We start from the raw sequence: 26,759 nt of genomic DNA on the forward strand, positions 1-26,759 counted from the left end.
ATTCCTTGGGCATACTATCATTATCTTTTTTCCATGTCTTTGCTGATATTATTGCCTCTGCTTAGAATGCCCCTTATTATTAAAATGCCTTTTGTTAACTCTTACTCATTCTTTATGAACACGCTCGAAGGTACACCTTTGGTGAAGCCTTTACCAACTCCCACCAGGTAGAATTAGTTTATTATTCTGTGTTCTGTAACATTTTGGAAATACCTCTATTAAATATTGTGCTTGTAATTCACTTTTAATATCACCGTGTGCTTATCTGTATCTCCTTGGTAGGTCAGTGATTATTAAGGTAGCAGGGGTAGGGGAAAGGTACCAGAACCATTTGGTTTGCAATCACTGCTGTAGTGAGCCTGTGTTATGGAATTGGATTATTTCATAGCCCTTACATATGTTGAAAGTGAAGGGAAAATACCAAAACAATTGAGCCAGACACTGTGAAGTAAGGATCTTATTTGCTTTTATATTTCTGTGGCATAGAAAACTTCAGTAAATAGTTGGCTGTCAATCAATGTGTGTTGAATTAGACTGAAGGGTAAGAAGCATTTGATAAGGAAGAACTTGTTGTATATGCTAGTGGAAATACTATTGCTAGTGGAAAGTGGAAGATAGGGATGGTCACGTGTGCACTGCCTCAGAAAAGTGAGAGAATTTGAAGGTTTATAATTAGAAGGCTTTACTGAGTAGTTTAGCAAAAATAAGATGACAGAATTGAAACATGGAAAGAACTGTTTTTCCATTTTTGTGGCTTCGGTTTAGACTGACTATGGGGGATAGGGAAGTGGGTAAACAGGAGACTATGATAGCTCATAATCTAAATTTGGAATTTAGGGAGGAACTGGGACCGCAGTGGCAGAATTTGTTTATCAGCTAACTGTGGAAGAGTAAAAGAGTTTGTTGACAGGGAGTATGGGTGTAAAGTAAGTTTTGAATAAAACTATTTTTTTTGTTGAACAAAACAAAATAAAGTTTTGTCTGTATTTGCTTCCACCAAATCCACCCATTTTCTCTTGAACTACCCACTTAGGCTCTCATACCCATCACTCTACCAAAACTACTCTTGTCAATAATTTAATCTCACTAAATCCAGTTGTCACTTCTCAGTCTTTACCTCACAATCTGTCAGCAGCATTTGACACTGTTGACTTCTCTCCGACTCCTTGTAATGTTTTGTTTACTTAGTTTCCAGAGCACTACTCTTCAGGTTTTCCTTTTACCATTGTGTCTGCTCCTTCACGGTCTCCTGTGCGGATTCTTCCTTATCCCCCTATCTCTAAAGTACTTGGTGTGTTGTGCTACGTCTTTAGATCTCAACTTTTTTTTCTGTGTATACAGATTTGGATTTACCCAGTCTCATATCTTTACAGTACCGTCTGGGTCCTGTCAATTCCCCAATTTATAGCTCCATCCCAGACCTGTCCCCAAGTGCAGGCTTTTATGTCCTTACCTGCCTACTCATCCTCCTTGCTTGCATGTCTAATAGATATCTCAAACTTAGCATGTCTGAAACTGAATTCCCACTCCTCCTTTCTATATTTTCCCTTCCTACAGTCTTCTATGTCTTTGTAAATGGCAGCCCGCCTACTCTGTTTGCTTATATGAAAACCACTCAACCACTCATCTTTGACTCCTTTTTTCCTCTCACATCTTATGTTTAATGTATTAGGGAGTTCTTCATTTTCAACTGATCAGTTTTCACCACCTGCACATGATCATCCCATGACCGTTCCATATCTTGACAATTACTGCCTTTGTTCAAGCCACCATCATCTCTTGCTGGGTTCCTGCAGTGGCTTTCTAACTTCTCTATGCTTCAGCCCTTGCCCTCTGCAGTCTGTTAGCACAGGAACCAGACTGGTAAAGTATAAATCAGAGCATGACGTTCCTTTCCTAAAAAACTCTTCAGCGGCTTCCCATCTCCCTCAAAGTAAAGACTGAAGATTTTGTTAATGGCTTTTAAGATTTCCTGCAATCTGTCTTCGTTCTCTCCCCATCTGTAACTTTATCTCCTAACCTTATTTTCTACTATTGTACCCCTTGCTCACTTCCCTGCAGAGGCACTGCTCTCTTGTTCCTGGAACAAGCTGGCAGTGCTTCTGCTTTAAGACATTTGCACTTGCTGATCTTTCTATGTGGAATCTCTTCCCCCCAGGTATCCGCATTTCTTGGTTTCTTTCTTTCTTTATGTCGTGACTTCCCTACCACCTTATTTTAAATTGCACCCCTTCTCTACATTTCTTATCCATCTTTTTCTCCCTTGTTTTTCTTGAAAGCACCTATCATCGTCTGACATATCTTATATTTTACTTATTTATTGTCTACTTCCCTGTTAGATGGTATGCCTTATGAGGGCAGGGGTTTTTCTCCATTTTGCTCACTGCTGAGGACCCAGTGCCATATAGTAGTTATTTGATAAATATCTGTTGAATGCATAAATGAGGTAGGTATTTTTTAACTCATTGAGACCTTGTTAGTGATGTCAGAGATCATATGACTGGCCATTGTTGGGGGGAAATTAGGGTACAAATGTTTCTGAAAATCATTTTTATAAAATTTAATACATATTAATTGTGTTTTTCTCAGTTTACAGTTCTGATGTAATTGATAAACAGTGCACTTCCATGGCCTCTGATAATACAGATGACAAAGCTGTTATTATTCTAGTTCCTGTTAGACTTGGTGGAGAAAGAACCAATGCCGACTATTTAGATTTTGTAAAGGTATGAAATAAGAGCTAAAATTTTTTGAAGGCAATGCTGGCTGTTATGAAAAATAGAGAAGGTTTGCAATCTTTTTTCTATGAAATGGGTAGTGATGATTTTATAGTTGTAGATTGTAAAGTTTGACATTAGAGATCTTAAATTTCAGTATTACAAGATCACATGTGATTTGAAGAGTAAGGTGTTCTATGACAAAATAAAAAGGCTTTTAATCTTTGCAGCTAATCAAGGGGATACAGTGCAGCAATAATCATAGTCTGAAATATGTCTACAGTTCCCATCATCCTTATTTGTGATTTTTAAAAGTATGTACCTTTGTTTATTCATAAAACCCACATTAAACTATATCTAGGTAATTATTGAAACAAAATGAGTTTTTTTTTATTGCTGCTGCATTATCTCTTAGTTTGTTTCCTGTGCTACCATAAGGTCCATCAGTAGGTAGAATACTTATTTATATAGACCTAAATGATGAAGATAGTATGGGGAGCTTCCAACTTTGTTTTCTTCATATTAACCAGTTAAAAATCTGTTCTATTTCAGAACACATAATTCTTATTTCCAAAAGAACCTGTCTAATTAGGTTATCTTGTCACAAAACTTTAACTTTTGAAATACTTAGTTTCTAGTTGAGAGTATAGTATTTATATTATTTTCATAGTTTTAATAAAATCAAGACCAGAGATAGAATTCCTCTTTGAATGGAGTCTTATGGCATATAGTAATCTTGAAATAAAGTTTAGATTTGTTCCCCACATGAAGCATTAACCCCATATTGTGGTCCCTATGTATATAGGTAGAATATATATCCTCACTCTAGACTGTACCAATTCTAAAAACCTAGAGCAGTTATTTTCAGTATGTGGTATATGGAAGTGTTCTAGCTGGTATATTGGCTTTTCCTAATCGTTACTAAACTGTTGCAGTCATACTTGTTACTAATAATACCAGTACTATAACCAATAACGTATACATACCCTAGATAAAAGGGGGGTTTTGATTTCTAACATGTGGACTCTTTAGTAGAATTATTGGTAGAATGTGAGAAGATATGAACCATTTCATCTAGTGGATCCACAGAGGGTTTTGAGACTTCTCGCATGTTGTCATGTCTCTGTTGGTTGTAACCAAGTCTGAAATGAATTCCCCTGCCTTCTCTACTACCATGAGAAGATCAGAAATTGAGGCAGTCTTGGAACTGACTCTTTTGCCAGACCCCCACTCCTGGTGAAATGGACTGCAGATAGCTTTGAGGCATGCTTCATCTGGCTGAGAGCTTTGCTGTTTGGTGGTGTTGATAAAAGTTATCAGATGGCAGGACTGCTTAACGCTGTTGAGTGATTCACTGAAGTCTGCATTGTAGTGAAACAAACCATGGTTAGCTGTTAAAGTGATCCTTAGTACCTAGCATATAGGAGCTGTTCAGCAAATATTTGTTAACTCTCATTTTGTATAACACTTTTAATACAGATTTATCTCATTTTACCCTCATACTAGCTAGGAACTGGATTGTCTTTATAAAACAGAAATGACAGAAGTTAAGTGATATGTTCAAATTCGGATAACAAACTGGTGACAGAGACCAGAACTTTTGTTGTTTTTCATATTTTCCCCTAAAATATGGACTCTCTAAAATGTAACATTTCTTTGAGCTTCTACTAACTTAATTTATGCTACAGTCCCCTTTTAGAGTAGTGACTATTAATACATTTAAAATTTTCAACTCTCAGGTAAAAATGGCCGAAATGGCTGAGTGAAGTAGTGTTACGTTGTGCTTGGTCAGGGCGTGGTTGGGTCAGAAGCCAAAAGGAGAGCATGTAAAGAGTCATTCAGTTAGCAGTGAAAAAATAGTGTGTCTAATAGCCCTAAAAGAAAAGTAATCTTTCTCTTCCATTTCTGCTCCCTTTTCTTCTCCTCCTTCTCCACCTCCTCCTGTACCTCCATCACTGCCCCACCCACTGCCCCTCACTACACTTCTTCCTCCTCCTCCTTTGTCAGCAGCTGTATTTTTTCCTGCCAAACCATTGTGCATTACACTCTCTAAAATTCACCGTTCAATTCTAGTTTTAAAATTTATTGATTGAGGTAATTCCACAGTATTTCAGAGATGGTTACCATCTCCTGCTGCTTTCTGTGAGGAGAAAGAAATTTGGTGTGGTGCTTTATCAGCTCTTACCACAGGAAGTTTACTTATTTATTTATTTTTAAAAGGACCTGGAATGAGGAAAATCCAATATGTTCTCTTTCTTCAGCAAGACAAATTAGGACTTTCCTTTTTAACTGATTACTTCAGTCTTATTTATTGCTTCATGGATACAGCTCAATCAATTCTCACCACTAGATAACTGTGAAAAAGCTTTTTTAGGAACTGAAAAGTGTTTCAAGTTTCCAAAGATACAGCTTCTTATATGTAATGGCATTTTAGCTCCTAATCTGCTTATAAGTGTTTATTGCTAAATCTGCTCTAATCTGTTGAAAAGGAAATATAGGTGTCAAGAACCAAAGTCTTTCTTCTATTACCTGAAATCATTCTTTTTCTGAAGAGAGTCTGTGATGATTCTTGTTATACATATATGTATTTTTTCTTTTTTTTCTTGGCTATGAGGGACTTAGAACTTTCACTTCCTCATGGGTCCCTGTATCAGAAACATTGTATTTCAGCTGATCAGATTGCCTCAGATTAAAGTAAGGCACTCTCTAATTGAGTTAAGGATTTTTATTTAGGGGGAAAGCAATAGCATAATAGAACTGTTAATAGAATGATAATAACAATAGAATAATAATAACGATTATTATCAAGTTTTTTGGTATAATTTCATCTTAATTTATTTTTTAGTTAGCTCTAAAATTTTAACTTTATATGCCTTCTCTGTTTCTGTAATTTCTTCAGTGCAGTTCTCCTTTCCAAAAAAACCTCTATGATATTTTCACAAGACTGAAAATATACAAAATTTACAGCCATTAAATATTATAATATAGATCTATATTTACTGATAGGAAAAGATGTTTATGAGATAATGAATGACAAAAGTTACAATAGCATATGTTGTATGATGCCATATATATAAAATTGTATTTATAAATCTATATGTGAATATATGTAATATAGACAGATGTCAAGAAGGTATTCTCCTAAATGTTAATAATGATGAGTGTTGGGGTTTTGGGAAATTTCTGTGTGTGTTTTTTCAATAACCACCACATATTATTTTTAAGAAAATAATTAAGTTTAAACAAAACTGTGGTTTGTTTACTTGTTAAAGGAAAAAAGCATTTGTTCATACAGTCTTTATTTTTGTATCTTCTAGATTTTGAAACATCCTCTCATTTAAGAGAAGGAAAGTTTATTATTTAATATTTTGGGGGTTTATAACATATACTTTATCATTATTAGTGTTTTCTAACATAATATATGCTAAAATTAATGTAGAAACTATTGATAGGATATTAATTGATTCCACTGGACATGTTTTTAATTGACTCTGCTCCATGGACATGTTTTTTTTAAAAGTATAGAATTATTTGGCCCAGCTTAAATAGAGTTCTGCTTAGAATAGACGCTGAGGGAAATATTAAACAATTTATTGAGGTATCACTGATATTTTATGATTAGTAAAATAAACTGAGTTTAAATACAGTAATGATTATTATTTTCCTTGGATTAAATTATTTTCATTAGTCTTTATATTTATTCCAAATGAAGTAGCGTAAAAATTTTGTCATGAATGCCACTGATTAAAAATGGTTTTTAGTTTGTGATTCTAAGACTCATGTTTCAGTGAAAACAGTAACAATGTCTAATAATTATTTCTAGCATTTCAAAAAACCTGATGAAAATACTACATTGATCACAGCAAGGTTGCACCAGCTAACTGAAAGGCCAAATGTTTTTACTTTGGCAGTCATTTTTATTGCCTTTCCATGGTTATGTTGTTTATAACTGGCACATAGTAATTGTTTAATGTTGTTGAATGGTTTAAAGAAAATGGAAGATAGTTTGGTGGACAAAAGGATTTCAGAACATGGGGAAAATGTAATAAAAATAAAACTGGTGGTGAAAAATTTGGGAACTACTACTATTAGTAATACAAATTTGGTTGTTTTGAATAATTATCATTTGTCTCTTGACTCTAAATCTGAATTAATTTATTTTGGCAGGGTATTTTAAGCCTTGAATATTGTGTGGGTATCGTTGGTGGCAAACCTAAACAGTCATATTACTTTGCTGGATTTCAAGGTTAGTGATTTAGTAAAATATATTTCTTCTCTGTTTTCTTTTAAAAGTTGGAAAGTTAATATAGGATCATCTAGAAACAGGATGATTAACGGAGCAAAATGAGTACCTTATAAATTCATCAGTCCTACCATAGCCATTCATTTGTCATTTGGTCCACAACATAATTGGATTCTGTAAAATGTATATTTAATTTCTGTTATTGCATAAACAAGGCATAATTTATTGGTTTTACTAAACTTTAGAAGACATTGCTGCCACATTCTGGCAGTTGCTATTTATATATTTACCTTTTACCAGTTTTAGTGGTGCTAGTTGATGATAAAATGACAAGCAATATGTTCTTCCTGTCAGGATAAAGTAGTGCAATACATTTTTCATATGCAAACTGTAGAATATAATTGTGTGTTTGTGAAAGTAATTTTATCACCAAAAATTAAATGACAGTCTCATCACTTTATAAAAATTCTGCTTATACAAGCATATTTGATTATGCAAAAGTTAATCTGTCCTGTGCAAACCTATGTTTCAGTCAATGAATATCAGTCTGGCAAGCTGTTACTCCCAGATTTTTTTCAGCTATTCTACATAGAAATTGGATTGTAAGCAGTGTAATAATAAGGTGTTTTTTGAATTACTTGTCTTCTGTTTTGTCCTTGTAGATGACAGTTTGATTTACATGGATCCTCATTACTGCCAATCTTTTGTAGATGTCAGCATAAAGGATTTCCCTCTTGAGGTACTGTGGATAAAGAGCTGGTGCTGTTTTCTTACTATATGAAGCAAATTCTAATTATTTAGAGATGTGCTAGGCAGCTACACTTTTATGGTATCACAGTTACAAGTTAATAATAAATATTTTACTAATTTATAAAACCATAATACATACAACGGTCAAAGGTTAAATAGTTCGTTGCTGAATTTTAATTTACAATACACTTTCTTCTTCATTTATCTTTGTCTCTAACTTGTTAGATACCCTAGCCCTACCAAAATAAATGATCAGGCCTCCAAGTAATTTTGTACATATACAGCTGAATAGTACTGAAGAATTTAAAATGTTAGGTATGTTTTAAAAAAAAAGAAAGGGGGAAAAGAAGAAAAATAAAGAAGATGATGGAGTTCGGTTAGAGTGACAAAGTGATTGAAGGAGCCTGCAAAATTATTTTGCTTTAAGTATAGTAATTAAGTCTTAGCCTCTAGTTAAGTTTTCACGAGTTTTAATTCGGTTTCTAGTATTTGTTTTAGCTTTGATTTCTTAAAGTCTTCCTTTCCTTTATGTTAATCATTTTCTGGTCCAGCATTTAAAAAATTTTTTATTGCATTATAGTTGGTTTACAATGTTGAGTTAGTTTCAGGTATACAGCAAAGTGAATCAATTATATATGTGCAGCATTTTTTTTTCTTTTTTTTTTTTGCGGTACGCGGGCCTGTCACTGTTGTGGCCTCTCCCGTTGCGAAGCACAGGCTCTGGACGCACAGGCTCAGCGGCCATGGCTCACGGGCCTAGCCGCTCTGCGGCATGTGGGATCTTCCCAGACCGGGGCACGAACCTGTGTCCCCTGCATCAGCAGGAGGACTCTCAAGCACTGCGCCACCAGGGAAGCCCCATGTGCAGCATTTTAATTCAGAAAATTTTGAGAGTGCATAAGTGAGACATGTTATTATTACATGGTTTTGGTTCTTGTTTTTCCAGGTGATGCTTTTACAGACTTTGAAAATAATCACTTGAGTGGCATGGATCACTAATTCTCAAGGGCTTGACAAGATGGAAATGTGGTTTAGTACTTTGTTTTAGTAATAGCTTGCTAGCTAATATTAATACCTAATAAGTATTTAGGGGATAGATTATGAAAATGGATAAACCACAAGATTAAAAACTGGTTTTAAAAGATACATTATAAAACAGCTTAGCATTTTTTGTAGACTGTTACCTCAACTAAAGTACAAGCGTCTTGAGGCCAGAATCAGCTTTGCTTTCTACTTCCTTCCTTCATAATATTTTGCATGTAAGCTTTAATAAATATTTCTAGTTGGCTGATTGATACTGTAGGGGGAGGCACATAGAATTGTGCTACGTGAACTACACTGTAATTCTTTTGCTGCTGCGTTGTGGTCTTGTGGCACTGATTCCTGTGTCTAAGTTACATTTCCAGTGTGTATGTGTCAAACTGACTCCTTAAAAAAGTAAACACTTGAGATTCAGATGGAAACTTGTTCACAGTATTCTAGTATTATCTAAAATAGGCAAATTAAAAGATTATTAGTGTTGGTTATTTTGGCCAGTAGAAAGAGACTATTCTTCTGATATTTTGAGAGACTCTACAAAGATGCCAGGTCAGTGAATATCCTGGTTATGTCTACACAGTCAATATTAGGAAAGTCGCAGCTCATTATTAGGAGACTGTTGCAACACTTCAGCACTTCAGTAAAAGCTTGAAGTGGGGTGAAAGTGAGAATGGAAAAGAAGAATTGATTTTAAGAGACTTTGTAAAGTAAAATTTGGTGAAATTAGGTAACTTCTTGAATGCACAGAAGCATTTATTTCTTATACATTGGGACACCAAGAAAGTGGGTTTAAGATGAGCTTTAGCAGTGAGGGTCTATTGAACTGTGGGTTCACATTGCTAGTGGTTAGGACAGGGCAGAGTTTCAATTGTTGGGATGAGAGGACTAGTGGATATACATTTTCTTATACATATTTATGAAGTGTGTGTGTGTGTGTATACATGCATGTATGTGTGTGTATATATTTAATAAGTTAAGATTTCTTAAACCAGAGACTATTGCTTCATGCTATTTATGATATACTTTCAGAATGACTGATTCTATCTCTTTACAAATACTGAATCTATTCTATTATTAAGGTAATATTGTATTACCTTAATATTAATATTCTATTTAATAAGGTAAGAAAAACCTTATTATAGATATGTTAGTCTCTTCTGATTCCTGGGCCCCCAATTCCAAGTTTCAGATTTTAGGAGGTTTATACAGTGGTGACTATTTTAATATATCCTAGTAAGTTCAGAGAATAGTGGCATTAAAGCTATTAGAATGATGTGATGTGATTATGTAGATAGATGAGTGAATTCATCGGTGAAAGATGTATGCTTTATGAATTACACATGTGAACTGCAGTTCGTAGGAGGTGCTTTTTAGTAAGGATATGTTCTCTAATTAGTTATCTTAGGAAGCTTTACCTAAATCACCAGAATAACACAGCTACACCTAAAAGTATTTATTTCAGTATTATTTGTATGTTTAGGTAATAGAATCCACTATTCCATATAATAAGCCTAGAACAGGCCTAGCATTTAGTAGGTGCCTAATATCTAACTGTTTGTTTAGGCTGTGAATAAACAGTGTGTTGAAAAATGAAATAAATGGGAATTGACTCACTCTGGCCAGTTCTTTCAGAAACATATTGTCACAGAAGTGTATCTCTTGATACTTGCTAAAATGTGTTTGTGAAGCAGAAGCTGCTACTCTTAGCGGTCATCAGAATTTTAAAAATTAAAAAAGAAATCTAAGTGCATAGCTCAGAGAATTATCGCAAAGTGAACATAGCTATGTAATGCCACTTGGGAAAATATTTTACAGTCTAACTTGTTTTATAGTAAACAGAAATGATTCTGAATTATAAATTAATGTTGGTTTGTTTCAGAATCTTCTTGGGTGAACAAAAGATTATAATTTAAATGGTATAAAATGCCTCTCTGTAATATGAGTCCTAGTACTCATGTAGGAACACCCAGTAACAATTTCACTTTTCAGTCATCAGAGATTTATATCTGTGTTTTGGTGAATAATTTCAAAGTTCTTTGTAGGTATCAAAACAACTATGATTAACTAGTGTTTGTCATTATTATCTCTGATGATTGAGGCAATACAGTGAAATAGCACTAAGTCTATTCCGGTTTAGTCTCAATGGTTCTCACATGAAAACTTGAATCAATGTTTTAATATAATTTAGGGCACCCATGTAGACCAGTTAAAAAAATACTTCGTTGGACCATACAAACTTTTGGCTCTTCTTTCTTATCCCCAAGTAGCAAAAACTAAATAAATATTCCTTATTATTGGCTTTGGAAGGAGTTGGGCAAATGACTATTGTTAGATGCCTTGTATGTGGAATAATTTTATTGTAACTATGACCTGGAACTGTCTGAGCCTTAAAACAGTAATACTCCTGTATATTGTTAACTAACAAGTTTACCTAGCCCTCTATGCCTTTCTAGATCTGTTTTTAATATCTCTTTATAAATAAAACAGGCAAAACAATGTTAGAAAAAGTCCAACTAAGACAATACTTGTGTTGACTAGAATACTGGACGTTCCAGTTTAGCTAGGTTGGATCTCACTGTAAAGTAAGTGTTAGCTAAGCATTTCATAGAAGTCATAGTTTTGAAAACACATTTGTTTGGTCTATGCTTACTAGAATGATGTTGGATTTGAATCTAGTATGTGACTGAACTATCTGTAAGGGGAAAAATAGCAGCTTGGAATGTATTCATTTTGCATATCCTCTGACTATAATATGGGATATTAATTGGATCACTAGGATGTATGTAGAGGGAGAGAAAAGAGTGATTTTGACTGATTCACCATGAACATAAATATGAAAGCCTATATTTTTCTGTGTTTTAATAGATAGTTTCAAGTTGAAATCCCTTAGTTTCAGGCATTAAATGTAGGGAAATTTTAAGTTTATGGGTTCATATCCAGCCTAGATTATTTCTTGAGCTTCTTCTTTAATTCAAAAATATAAAATATGCAGTGAAGAATTTCCCATACCTGTCTCCCATCTGCCCAGTTTTCTTCCTCTCCTTAAACTTTTTAATTTTTGATAACTTTATGCAAATATAAGCAAATATGAATATATATATATATATACTTTTTATGGCCCTCCTTTTTAACATAAACTTTTTTTTATACATACAAAAAAAGATTTGGTAGCATCAATAATTTTTTTTTTTTTTTTTGCGGTACGCGGGCCTCTCACTGTTGTGGCCACTCCCGTTGCAGAGCACAGGCTCCGGACGCGCAGGCTCAGCGGCCATGGCTCACGGGCCCAGCCGCTCCGCGGCATGTGGGACCTTCCCAGACCGGGGCACGAACCCGTATCCCCTGCATCGGCAGGCGGACTCTCAACCACTGCGCCACCAGGGAAGCCCACATCAATAATTTTTAAGGACAAGTGTCTAAGCATTCACGCAGTTAAAAAAAAAATCTTTTGAACAAAGTACCAGAGTGTAGTGGTAAAGAAAAAAAACATTGGAATGATTAGCTTTATATTCTGCCCTTTTCCTCCTTTTGCATTCTCTAAAGATACCAGACTCTACTAGTAGCCACAGCCTATTGACAAGAGTAGAGCGTCTAGAGCAGTCTCCTTAGCTCATTTATATCTTTAGCACTGTGACCACTTGAGAAAAGTGAACTAAGGGACAGGAGGACTGGTAAGGAGAAGGGCAAGGACCATAACAGAACAGTTTTCACCTGTATCCTGTGTGGGACTGAGCAAGAACTTGAGGTAAAGCTCAGTAGAAGAGTGGGTTGGGAGAATGTGTAATTATGTGCTAATTGTGTCAATTACTAAAACTCTCATGTTGATCTCTTTTCATATCATTATGGAACATTTTCATGAACCCGCGTATTTGTTTACAAAGTCTTCGTGTTCTTATTGAAAGGTTTATAAACATTTAAAAAATCTCTAACCAAACAGACTTAATTACACTTTCTTAGAAATAGCTAACTTGATTCTAAACCTTGTACTAGCTTATTCATGTCTTTTTGACACATTTTTCTTCCCTTCTGCAAGTGTCAGAAATGCACACCACTTTTGACACACTTCCTTTCTTTTGCAGAATGGCACTAATGTTGCATAAGGTGGAGATTTGGTGAATTGAATATACACAGTGTTGGCGCTTACGTTTTACAGCTTTGGAGATTGGGAGGGATCATCTGCAGAGGAGAGACTAAAACACCATTTGAAAGCATGTTTGTAGTTTGGAGAAAAGCCAGATAGCAAATTTTAAATTAAGTAATATTTTTGTATACTTAAGTCCATCAAATAAAACTAAATTAATCCTAAAGAACTTTTAAAATTACAGACATTCCACTGCCCTTCTCCCAAAAAGATGTCATTTCGAAAAATGGATCCTAGCTGTACAATAGGATTTTACTGTCGAAATGTTCAGGACTTCAAACGTGCTTCTGAAGAAATCACTAAGGTACTTTTATTTTAAATATTATAATAATATTTGTAAATTACCTATTTTTTATTAGAGGTAGCCTATCAGAAGATAAAAATCTGTAGATTATTATTCGTTTATAAAACTTCCCCTTGAATGTTAATATTATTAAGAATATTTTGAACCAGAAAATACAACTATTTGGGGATTCCTAGCTTTTGAGGATGATGAAATCACTTAGTGACCAATTGAAAGTATTGATTGCTCCACTAGGTGGCACTGTTGAAATAAAAATCTCTGCAAACTAGCCATGTGCAAGCAATTAGCTTATATTTTATTTGAAGAGGATTTTAAAAGGGCAATACCTTAGGGGGTAGAAAAAAATTAATGAAGTATTTGATCAAGCCAAATTGTGCATTATTTCTTGTTAGTCCAAGTGTTTTGCTTTTTGTAAAGAGAAATGGTGTTTTTGGATTTCTCAGAACTGTTTTATCAAATGAGCTGTATTGTTACCTTCCAATAAACTTGTTTAATCTGATCTATTCTACTTATAGGATCTTGGAAATAGGTTTATTTAACTCCTCTTATTACCTTTAAACTTCTGCATTTTTCTGGCCCTTGAGTACTGCTAAAACATTTATAAGGCCATAAACTCTGTCTATATTTAGTACTTTAGAAAGTAAAAAAATTACTTATTTAGGAAGTAAGCCTAATTGGATGGCTCTCTTTATTAATATCAATATTATAGGTTATCATTTTTTATGGTTAGTAAAACTAAAACTAGAATCATTTTTGGGAATTCTTAACTTGAGCTCAGTTATAATATGTATACCTTATTACTGCTTTACTTCCAATTAATTTTATTCAGGAAAATGGACATAGTGGGTTGAAATTTTATTTTTATAATGTAAAAATAGAATGAAAAAAATAAAAAGTTTCATTTGAGTTAGGTTTAGTTTACTTGACCTGCCATGTAAAAGAGGAAATATAACAGGAACATGACAGAAAAATGAATGAGGAGAGGAGAAAATGAGATATGTGAGAACCTTTTCTTATTCCTCATTTCTCACAGTTGTCGTCTTTTCATCCTTCTTTTCAACCTGAAAGGCCAAGTGAACACAAGAAAATATGTTTTCTCCATTTTCCCCTCTTTTATTACTTGAAATTAGTATATACATTTGTATATTTTAGTTTGACAATTCTCTGGCTTTATAAAGTATCATGTATGTGCTAAAATATACAAATACAGATATATGGTAATATAGATTGATGTTGATGAATATTTTCCATTAAAAAGGCCCATTTATGTTTCCGTTAGTTTATTTTTTATCTAGGTTGAAATAAGTATATTTAGAACAGTGATGTAGTCTACCTCTGGAATAGAAAAAAGCCCAAATTACTGTTACCAAATTGAGAAAAACAATATTCATAAATGAGTTGCATGTTGATATTTTCTGATTAAAAACAGATAGTTTTGTGGTTTTATACTAATAGTTTTTACACTGGGAAACTACTTAAAAGTTATTGCTCTTGATGCATCCAAGTAATATGCAGTATTAAAGCAATGAGAAACCATGTTGAAATATAATATGGAAGTACTGAGAATTTTGCCAGAGTCAATTAACTTTGCTTTAATTATACTGTTGTTCTTAAGTTAATAGCTTTTTGGTAGCAGTATCAAAACCTCACTTTGTCAGTTAATAACTTGATCATTTACTTTTACTTGGAAGATTGTAAGTTAAGCAATTTTCCTTCTTAAAAACGGAATTCAGCATTTTTAGTTAAACTGTTATCTTTTTCTTTGAAACTTGAAACATCTTAAATTATTTGTTTCTATATAGGATATATTTTCAGTTTTCTCATTTTGAAATTGAGGCCAGGTAGTCTAGATTCTCATGTTTAATTTGTAATGCTATGTGAATGAATATTCTAATGCTTATGCCACATGAGTTTTAAAATGTTAATAAAAATTGTTAAATTAATTCAGTGTTTAGCAGAGCTCAGTCCAGCAAGTATCTGAATAACTGTCATGTTGAAAACACAAAATGACCAAGGCTTTGCCCTCAAGTAGCATTTATAGTTCAGGAGGCGGAATAAGACAAGTAGACATGTATTACATTGAATATGATAAGCATTCACACAGAAATAGAAATAAATTGTTAGGGTAAAGAGGAGTGTTAAAATGAGAGAGATGTCATATCCAAGTCAAAGTTCTTTATTGTGATGGTGATATTTAATATGAGCCCTAAAGTGTAGGCTTAATTTCTGTTGGCTAAGGGAGAAGGGGGAGGGTATGTCAAGTAGAGGAGATAACAAGAGGAAAAGTATTGGAAAAGAAAAATGTAGAGCTTCTCTAGAGAATGGCAAATAGTTCAATTTGTTAGGTGCCATGGATACATACAGGGCACGATTTTTTGTCCTCTGATTGCACGAATCAGAATCCCTAGAGGTATGGCCTGGGAGCCTCCATTTCTAACAAACTTCACAAGTAATCTTGTACACCAAATTTGAGAACCACTATTATAAGACAGTGCAACCTAAAGTGTGATACTTGATGTTTTTAGGTGACCCTGGGACAAATATTCTGATACTTATATATGTATATTCATATTAGAAAAGAATAGCTGGCTTATTAAACATGTGGTTTCCTACTTATCATTGACCTGTACAAGGCTACTGGGGTTAAAATTATGAAAAGAAAAATATTCATTAATTGTAATAGAGATGGCATATATAGTGAAAATAAGGAAGGAGGTATATAAATGTCCAAGGCTTGGGAAACACTGCTATAGGAAATAGTGAAGTATGAGGCTAGAAAAGGAGGTTGGAATAATATTGTGGAGAGTATTGAATGCCAGGCTGAAGAAGTTTGTACTTTGCAATATGTTCATTTTATTAAATTAGTTTTTAAAAATTTCAAGCATACAGAAATATAAAGGATAGAATAATAAATAGCCATGTGCTACCTCTAAGCTTAAGGGAGAAAAAAAATACCCCACGTATATAATTATATAATCGAAGTGTATTACCCTTCCCCAATCTTATTCCCTTATTTCCTTCCCAGTGGTAGCCACTATCCTAAATTAGTGTAAATTAGTATACTTGATGTATCTGTAAACAACATACACTCTGTTTTTTTGTATGTTCTTAAACTTGTCATTAATTATATATTCATATAAAAATGTATGTATCATTTTGCAACTTGCTTTTTCATTTGATAGTGACTTGGAGATTACATCTATTCATGTTGGTCTAGCTTATTCATTTAAACTGCTAAATAGTAGTACATTTTACAGTATACTACATTTTTAAAAATGTATTTATTTCTTGAATTTTTTGAAGTATAGTTGATTTACAATGTTACATTAATTTCTGCTGTACAGTTGTACATATATATGTATATATATTCTTTTATACATGTATATTCTCAGTTGTACATATATATATTCTTTTTTGTATTATTTTCCATTATGGTTTATCACAGGATATTGAATATAGTTCCCTGTGCTATACAGTAGGACCCTGTTGTTTGTTTATTTATTTATTGAGGTACAGATGTTGAACATCTTTTCATGTACCTGTTGGCCAATCGGTATGTCTTCTTTAAAGAAACAGCTATTTAGGTTTTCTCCCCATTTTTTGATTGGGTTGTTTGTTTTATTTGATACTGAGTTGTATGAGCTGTTTGTATATTTTAGATATTAACCCCTTGTCAGGTGCATTGTTTGCAGATATTTTCTCCCATTCTGTAGGTTGTCTTTTAATTTTGTTGATGGTTTCCTTTGCTGTGCAAAAGCTTATAAGTTTGTTTAGGTCCCATTTGTTTACTTTTGCTTTTATTTATTTTGCCTTGGGAGACTGATCTAAGAAAATATTGCTATGATTTATGTTGAAGAATGTTTTGTCTATGTTCTCTTCTAGGAGTTTTATGGTGTCATGTCTTGTATTTAGGTCTTTAAGACATTTTGATTTTGTTTTGTATATGGTTTGAGGAAGTGTTCTAATTTCACTGATTTATGTGAGGGTGTCCATCTTTCCCAGCACCACTTGCTGAAGAGATTGTCTTTTCTCCATTGTATATTCTTGCTTCCTTTGTTATAGGTTAATTGACAGTAGGTGTGTGGGTTTACTTCTGGGCTCTCTATTCTGTTCCATCGATCTATGTGTCTGTTCTGTGCCAATGCCATGCTGTTTTGATTACTGTAGCTTTGTAGTATTGTCTGAAGTCTGGGAGGGTTTTGCCTCCAGCTTTGTTCTTTTCCCTCAGGATTGCTTTGGCAACTCTGGGTCTTTTGTGGTTCCATATAAATTTTAGTATTATTTGTTTTAGTTCTGTGAAAAATGTCTTGGATAATTTGATAGGGATTGCATTAAATCTGTAGATTGCTTTGAGTAGTACAGCCTTTTAACAATATTAATTCTTCCAATCCAACAGCATGAGATATCTTTCCATTTCTTTAAATCATCTTCAGTTTCCTTTATCAATGTTTTATAGTTTTCAGTGTATAGGTCTTTCACCTAGGATGCTGCCATTTTAGATTAGCACTACAATTCATTTCCTTCTAATCTTTTTTCTTTATTTTTTTAATAATTGTATTTTTTCTTTTTAAAATTGAATTATAATTGACATACAATACTAGACTAGTTTCAATTGTACAACACAGTGATTCAGTATTTTTACACATTATGAAGTGATCACCATGATAAGTCCAGTTACCATCTGTCACCATACAGAGTAATTAAAATATTATAGACTATATTCCCCATGCTGTACAATACGTCCCTGTGACTTTTTTATTTTATTTTATTTTATTTATTTATTTAAACATCTTTATTGGAGTATAATTGCTTTACAATGGTGTGTTAGTTTCTGCTTTATAACAAAGTGAATCAGTTATACATATACATATATCCCCCCATCTCTTCCCTCTTGCATCTCCCTCCCTCCCACCCTCCCTATCCCACGCCTCTAGGTGGTCACAAAGCACCGAGCTGATCTCCCTGTGCTATACGGCTGCTTCCCACTAGCTATCTGTTTTACATTTGGTAGTGTATATATGTCCATGCCACTCTCTCACTTTGTCCCAGCTTACCCTTCCCCCTCCCCGTATCCTCAAGTCCATTCTCTAGTAGGTCTGTGTCTTTATTCCTGTCTTGCCCCTAGTTCTTCATGACCTTTTTTTTTTCTTTTTTTAGATTCCATATATATGTGTTAGCATACAGTATTTGTTTTTCTCTTTCTGACTTCACTCTATAAGACAGACTCTAGGTCCATCCACCTCACTACAAATACCTCAATTTCATTTCTTTATATGGCTGAGTAATATTCCATTGTATATATGTGCCACATCTTTATCCATTCATCTGTTGATGGACACTTAGGTTGCTTCCATGTCCTGGCTGTTGTAAATAGAGCTGCAAGGAACATTGTGGTGCATGACTCTTTTTGAATTATGGTTTTCTCAGGGTATATGCCCAGTAGTGGGATTGCTGGGTCATATGGTAGTTCTATTTGTAGTTTTTTAAGGAACCTCCATACTGCTCTCCATAGTGGCTCTATCAATTTACATTCCCACCAACAGTGCCAGAGGGTTCCCTTTTCTCCACACCGTCTCCAACATTTATTGTTTGTAGATTTTTTTATGATGGCCATTCTGACCGGTGTGAGATGATATCTCATTGTAGTTTTGATTTGCATTTCTCTAACGATTAATGATGTTGAGCATTCTTTCATGTGTTTGTTTGCAATCTGTATATCTTCTTTGGAGAAATGTCTGTTTAGGTCTTCTGCCCATTTTTGGATTGGGTTGTTTGGTTTTTTTGATATTGAGCTGCATGAACTGCTTGTAAATTTTGGAGATTAATCCTTTGTCAGTTGCTTCATTTGCAAATATTTTCTCCCATTCTGAGGGTTGTCTTTTGGTCTTATTTATGGTTTCCTTTGCTGTGCAAAAGCTTCTAAGTTTCATTAGGTCCCATTTGTTTATTTTTGTTTTTATTTACATTTCTCTAGGAGGTGGATCAAAAAGGACCTTGCTGTGATTTATGTCATAGAGTGTTCTGCCTATGTTTTCCTCTAAGAGGTTGATAGTGTCTGGCCTTATATTTAGGTCTTTAATCCATTTTGAGTTTATTTTTGTGTATGGTGTTAGGAAGTGTTCTAATTTCATTCTTTTACATGTAGCTGTCCAGTTTTCCCAGCACCGCTTATTGAAGAGGCTCTCTTTTCTCCATTGTATATTCGTGCCTCCTTTATCAAAGATAAGGTGACCATAGGTGCATGGGTTTATCTCTGAGCTTTCTATCCTGTTCCATTGATCTATATTTCTGTTTTTGTGCCAGTACCATACGCTCTTGATTACTGTAGCTTTGTAGTATAGTCTGAAGTCAGGGAGCCTGATTCCACCAGCTCCGTTTTTCTTTCTCAATATTGCTTTGGTTATATGGGGTTTTCTGTGTTTCCATACAAATTGTGCAATTTTTTGTTCTAGTTCTGTGAAAAATGCCAGTGGTAGTTTGATGGGGATTGCATTGAATCTGTAGATTGCTTTGGGTCATATAGTCATTTTCACAGTGTTGATTCTTTCAATCCAAGAACATGGTATATCTCTCCATCTCTTTGTATCATCTTTAATTTCTTTCATCAGTGTCTTATAATTTTCTGCATACAGGTCTTTTGTCTCCTTAGATAGGTTTATTCCTGGATATTTTATTCTTTTTGTTGCAGTGGTAAATGGGAGTGTTTTCTTAATTTCACTTTCAGATTTTTCATCATTAGTGTATAGGAATGCAGGAGATTTCTGTGCATTAATTTTGTATCCTGCTACTTTACCAAATTCATTGATTAGCTCTAGTAGTTTTCTGGTGGCATCTTTAGGATTCTCTATGTATAGTATCATGTCATCTGCAAACAATGACAATTTTACTTCTTCTTTTCCAATTTGTATTCCTTTTGTTTCTTTTGCTTCTCTGATTGCCATGGCTAGGACTTCCAAAACTATGCTGAATAATAGTAGTGAGAGTGGACATCCTTGTCTTGTTTCTGATCTTAGAGGAAATGCTTTCAGTTTTTCACCATTGAGAATGGTGTTTGCTGTGGGTTTGTAATATATGGCCTTTATTATGTTGAGGTAGGGTCCCTCTGTGCCCACTCCCTGGTGAGTTTTTTTTTTTTTTTTTTTTTTTTTTTTTTTTTTTGCATTACGTGGGCTTCTCACTGCTGTGGCCTCTCCCGTTGCGGAGCACAGGCTCTGGACGCGCAGGCCCAGTAGCCATGGCTCACGGGTCTAGCCGCTCCGCGGCATGTGGGATCCTCCCAGACCGGGGCACGAACCCGCGTCCCCTGCATCGGCAGGCGGACTCTCAACCACTGCGCCACCAGGGAAGCCCCTTGGTGAGTTTTTAATCATAAATAGGTGTTGAATTTTGTGAAGAGCTTTTTCTGCATTTATTGAGATGATCATATGGTTTTTATTCTTTAGTTTGTTAATATTGGTGTATCACTTTGATTTTTTTTAACATCTTTATTGGAGTATAATTGCTTTACAATTTTGTGTTAGTTTCTGCTGTATAAGAAAGTGAATCAGCTATATCACATTGATTGATTTGCATATACTGAAGAATCCTTGCATTCCTGGGATAAATCCCACTATCATGGTGTATGATCCTTTTAATGTGCTGTTGGATTCTGTTTGCTAGAATTTTGTTGAGGATTTTTGCATCTATATTCATCAGTGATATTGGCCTGTAGTTTTCTTTTTTGGTGACATCTTTGTCTGGTTTTGGTATCAGGGTGATGGTGGCCTCGTAGAATGAGTTTGGGAGTGTTCCTTCCTCTGCTATATTTTGGAAGAGTTTGAGAAAGATAGGTGTTAGCTCTCCTCTAAATGTTTGATAGAATTTGCCTGTGAAGCCATCTGGTCCTGGGCTTTTGTTTGTTGGAAGATTTTTAATCACAGTTTCAATTTCAGTGCTTGTGAGTGGTCTGTTTATATTTTCTATTTCTTCCTGGTTCAGTCTGGTAAGGTTGTGCTTTTCTAAGAATTTATCCATTTCTTCCAGGTTGTCCATTTTATTGGCATAGAGTTGCTTGTAGTAGTCTCTTATGATGCTTTTATTTCTTTGGGGTCCATTGTAACTTCTCCTTTTTCATTTCTCATTCTATTGATTTGAGTCCTCTCCCTCTTCTTCTTGATGAGTCTGGCTAAAGATTTGTCAATTTTGTTTATCTTCTCAAAGAACCAGCTTTTAGTTTTATTGATCTTTGCTATTGTTTTGTTTGTTTCTATTTCATTTATTTCTGCTCTGAACTTTATGATTTCTTTCCTTCTGCTGACTTTGGGTTTTGTTTGTTCTTCTCTCTCTGATTCCTTTAGGTGTAAGTTTAGATTGTTTATTTGAGATTTTTCTTGTTTCCTGAGGTAGGATTTTATTGCTGTAAACTTCCCTCTTAGAACTTCCTTTGCTGCATCCCGTAGGTTTTGGATCATTGTGTTTTCATTGTCATTTGTCTCTAGGTACTTTCTGACTTCCTCTTTGATTTCTTCAGTGATCTCTTGGTTATTTAGTAATTATTGTTTAGCCTCCATGTGTTTGTGTTTTTTATGTTTTCTTCCCTGTAATTTATTTCTATTCTCATAGCATTGTGGTCGGAAAAGATGCTTGATAGATTTCAATTTTCTTAAATTTACCAAGACTTGATTTGTGACCCAAGATGTGATCTATCCTGGAGAATGTTCTGTGCGCACTTGAGACGAAAGTATAATCTGCTGTTTTCAGATGGAATGTCCTATAAATATCAATTAAATCTGTGTGGTCTGTTGTGTCATTTAAAGCTTGTGTTTTCTTATTTATTTTCTGTCTGGATAATCTGTGCACTGATGTAAGTGAGGTGTTAGATTATCCCACTATTACTGTGTTACTGTCAATTTCCTCTTTTATAGCTGTTAGCATTTGCCTTATGTATTGAGGTGCTCCTTTGTTGGGTGCATGTATATTTATAATTGTTATATATTCTTGGATTGATCCCTTGGTCATTATGTAGTATCCTTTCTTGTCTCTTGTAACATTCTTTATTTTAAAATCTGTTTTGTCTGATATGAGTATTGCTACTCCAGCTTTCTTTTGATTTCCATTTGCATGGAAAATTTTTTCATCCTCTCACTTTCAGTCTGTATGTGTCCGTAGGTCTGCAGTGGGTCTCTTATATAAAACAGCATATATATGCGTCTTGTATTTGTATCTATTCAGCAAGCCTGTGTCTTTTGGTTGGAGCATTTAATCCATTCACATTTAAGGTAATTATCGACATGTATGTTCCTATTACCATTTTCTTAATTGTTTTGGGTTTGTTTTTGTAGTTCCTTTTCCTCTCTTGTGTTTCCCACTTAGAGAAGTTCCTTTAGCATTTGTTGTAGAGCTGGTTTGGTGGTGCTGAATTCTCTTAGCTTTTTCTTGTCTGTAAAGCTTTTGATTTCTCCATAGAATCTGAATGAGATCCTTGCCAGGTAGAGTAATCTTGGTTGTAGGTTCTTCCCTCTCATCTCTTTAAATATATCATGCCACTCCCTTCTGGCTTGTAGAGTTTCTGCTGAAAGATCAGCTGTTAACCTTATGGGAGTTCCCTTGTATGTTATTTGTTGTTTTTCCCTTGCTGCTTTCGATAATTTCTCTTTGTGTTTAATTTTTGCCAATTTGACTACTATGTGTCTTGGCGTGTTTCTCCTTGGGTTTATCCTGCCTGGAACTCTCTGCACTTCCTGGGCTTGGTGGCTGTTTCCTTTCCCATGTTAGGGAAGTTTTTGACTATAATCTCTTCAAATATTTTCTCTGGTCCTTTCTCTCTCTCTTCTTCTGGGACTCCTATAATGTGAATGTTAGTGCATTTAATGTTGTCCCAGAGGTCTCTTAGGCTGTCTTCATTTCTTTTCATTCTTTTTTCTTTATTCTGTTCTGTGGCAGTGAATTCCACCATTCCGTCTTCCAGGTCACTTATCCGTTCTTCTACCTCAGTTATTCTGCTATTGATTCCTTCTAGTGTATTTTTTATTTCAGATGTTGTATTGTTCAACTCTGTTTGTTTGTTCTTTAATTCTTGTAGGTCTTTGTTAAACATTTCTTGCATCTTCTCAATCTTTGCCTCCCATTTTTTTTCCAAGGTCTAGGACCATGTTCACTGTCATTATTCTGAATTATTTTTCTGGAAGGTTACCTCTATCCACTGCATTTAGTTGTTTTTCTGGGGTTTTATCTTATTCCCTCATCTGGTACATAGTCCTCTGCCTTTTCATTTTGTCTATCTTTCTGTGAAAGTGGTTTTCATTCCACAGGCTGCAGGATTGTAGTTCAGTATTTATTATGTAATGTTAAAGGAAAAACAGGATAAACACTATATATAAAATTTAATTTCAGTTTTGTTAAAGTAATTTTAAACATGTACTTTAAAAAGTCTAGAAGGAAATACAACAAAATATTAAATATTTCCCCAAGTTATTAAATGTCTTTCATTATCTTTATTTTGTATAATATCTCAATTGATATAATACCCCAAGTCATATAGATAACCTAATTTGGAATTTTTTGTGTGTAGATTTTATATTATCCATTATGGAGGGACCTTAATGTTTTGACAATGCATCCTATTTTGTAGTATAAAAAAGAAAACTAAACTTTTCCCTTCTAATAAAAGTTCAAATCAATGGTTATTCTTTAAAAAAAGTCTAAAAAATTCTTGATATGTTGCTTAGAGCTTTGAAAAGCATTTGAAAGGCATCTTGATTTTGAAAGAAAGGATGAAGAGATGATAATGTTAGCTCTGCGTGTTGAGTTGAAAATGATACAATGATACCTGCTTGTTAGATACTGGACTTTTATAAGTGATGTTAAATGAATATAAAATGGTAACAATTTTGGACTGTATTCCAGCCATTGGCTAGAGGTGAAAGATGATTGATCAGATGCTGGCCCCCTCTGTCTCTTACTTTTCATTTCCACATTTTTGCCCTTCTCTCTACTTTTTTTTTTTAGAATGTAAGTTAAATAAATTTGAGAAGTGTAAAAAGTAGGAGCACAATATGAATTATAGGATCAATCATATTTCATCACATCTGGTTTTTTAAGTACTTGATTGTTTTTAAATGGTTCATTTCCACTCAGTTAGAAAATGGATTTCGTATTAACTGTCTCATTGAAATATTTTAAATTTAACATTGTATCTGTATCCTAGGGCTACATATTTATTTTAGCCAAGAGAACCTATAAATGTAATATATAAGAATTTGATGAGCCTTCAGTTGAATATCAACATTTGGGAGAATTTAGTTTTTACTGCTAAAATTATCCTTAAATTATATTTAATTGATCATGATTAATGATGTATAAGTACTATTGATATTTTTTCAGCATTCTTTGTAACTCACATAAACTTTTCAGAATCCTTCTTATAAGTCCTGGTTACCTATAGAAATGTTTATTTCTATAAAAACACCCTTCACTCAAAAATTTTTATTCACCTTAAAATGAAAATTGTTTTAATTTTTTAATAGACTTTGTTTAACAGAAATATTTAAATGGTTTAGAATGGGTTGTGGGCTTGTCAACGAATGCCAAATTGACAGAGGTTATATAAAGGTTGTCGGTATTCTCACAAAATTCCAGGTATTACTTATTTTACTTCTAAATTGTGTAATGTAACTTTAGAAGGTAATATGTAAAGTGTGGATTGTTACTGTGTATAAAAATACTGTTTTTCATCTTAACTAGATTATTGCAGAAATATATTTTTTTAATATAGAAATCTTTGAAAAGACCAAACTTGATTTTAAAAAACAACTTTTTATTGCTTTTGGTCATCCTAACATTTCTCTGAGATAAGGAGATTGGATAACTTTTGCCCAGTTTTATAGGTGATACTCAGTTAGAGTGATTTGTCAAAGATCACATCAAAGTTAAGTTGTAGAAGTGAGATTAGAATGCACCTTTTGACTTAGTTTAATTTTTTTTTTCTGTATTATGGTACTAAACAGTCATTTACAGTATTTTACCATAATCAGTGATACCATTTTGTTTTATTGTCTTTTACCACCAATAGAAGATAAATCTTAACTCACTAGTAAGCCTTCAAGCGAATGTGATCAGAAGACTTTACTTTTGGGGGTTTTGGGTAGGAATGATAATATAGTTAATTTCTGATGGTCTAATCCTAATGGGGAAGTAGGTATTTAGCGATAAATAAACTATACAATGCTGATCAACTTTTGTCTTTTAGCCAGAACAGTAAAGCAGTAGCACTGGATAAATGTAAATGAGAGAAGCTAACAAGAGAAATTCAGGGCTAAAACATTAGATTTCATCATGTGGTCCTACTGTGCACTATTGCATCCAATAAGGGATTCTTCTGTTCTTTCTGTTACAGATGCTGAAAATTTCTTCTAAGGAGAAATATCCCTTATTTACTTTTGTAAATGGTCATTCCAGAGACTATGATTTTACATCTACTATAACCAATGAAGGAGACCTTTTCTCAGAGGATGAAAAGAAAAGATTAAAAAGATTTAGCACAGAAGAGTTTGTCTTGCTGTAAAGATTAGCACATTTGTGCTTGATGAGAAGAAATCCTTCGAAGGAAGCAAAATGAAGAGAAACAAGTATACTTGAAACTGGTTTATTTTCACAAATACCTTAATTTTATATGTTCTTTAAAAAAAGAACATTTGAAAATATACAAGTTTTAAAGATATTTTTTTGAAAAAGAAATGATTCATTGAATTTTGATTTCTAATAAATATCAAGTGATTCTGGCTGCATTCCTGTTTCCCTAAGATCTGCTAATGATAACTCTACCTTAACTGCAAGTCTTCCAGTCTTCAAATTCTTCCACCTGGGTTCAGTATTCTCCTGAAGGTTTTGTGATACTGGGCCCCAAAGTAGGATCACCAAATAGTTTCAAAAGCTTCAGTTTATACTAATGACCAGAAGAGCAGAGAATGAATCTTCAGTGCTGCCTAAGCCTCCTGATACTAATGCAACCAAAGGATGCTTTTGGATGTATCTTGATATATTAAATAGTAATTTTTAGCTGTGATATGATACAATTACATAAGCAGAATTTTGAGTTAAGGTAATACTTAGCAATATGATTTTATAATGGCTCCTCATTTTGCTTGCTGTTGAGCCTTGTCTGAGGGGTGAAGGTAAAGTATTAGTTTTCCCCACTGATTTAAAGCTTATGTTATTAATAATAACTACATCCAACCTAACAGATTAAGGCAAAATTGTTTGTTTCCTATCTCAAAAATGAAATTTTATGGAAACTCTACTTATTATGCAGTTTTAAAATCTAAAGATAAGTACCAGGAAAGATATCAGTAGATGCTCCTCCATGTGATTTTTGCTATTTGTATAAATCAGTGCACTGGTGTTTAGAAGCTGAGGCCATCTATAAGGTAAATCTGCCTTAAGTGTATTATGTATTACTTAAAGGCAAATTTGTGATATAAAAGTATGAGTTATTATTGAGCCAGGTTTATAAAATAAGTACTTTAATAAAGATGTAAGAACATAAAATGCCTTTGTTTTGGTTTTAATGAGATTATTTTAATCCTTTCA

General features: G+C 33.9%; 1 protein-coding gene across 1 annotated transcript in view; it reads left to right on the forward strand.

Annotated features, from left to right (window-relative positions):
• The window catches only part of ATG4C (autophagy related 4C cysteine peptidase), a gene marked incomplete at its 5' end in the record, with an annotated part of 60,235 nt that extends 34,416 nt beyond the window's left edge, over positions 1-25,819 (forward strand). Inside the window, 5 exons of the mRNA XM_079697876.1 lie at positions 2,590-2,726; positions 6,885-6,963; positions 7,623-7,699; positions 13,074-13,193; positions 25,567-25,819. Coding sequence (XP_079554002.1) covers positions 2,590-2,726; positions 6,885-6,963; positions 7,623-7,699; positions 13,074-13,193; positions 25,567-25,734 — 581 coding nt within the window. The 3' untranslated portion in view covers positions 25,735-25,819. The remainder of the gene's footprint in view (positions 1-2,589; positions 2,727-6,884; positions 6,964-7,622; positions 7,700-13,073; positions 13,194-25,566) is intronic.
• Positions 25,820-26,759: the final 940 nt, after the last annotated feature.

This window comes from Hyperoodon ampullatus (genome assembly GCF_949752795.1).
Source record: "Hyperoodon ampullatus genome assembly, chromosome: 2".
Lineage (NCBI taxonomy): Eukaryota > Metazoa > Chordata > Mammalia > Artiodactyla > Ziphiidae > Hyperoodon > Hyperoodon ampullatus.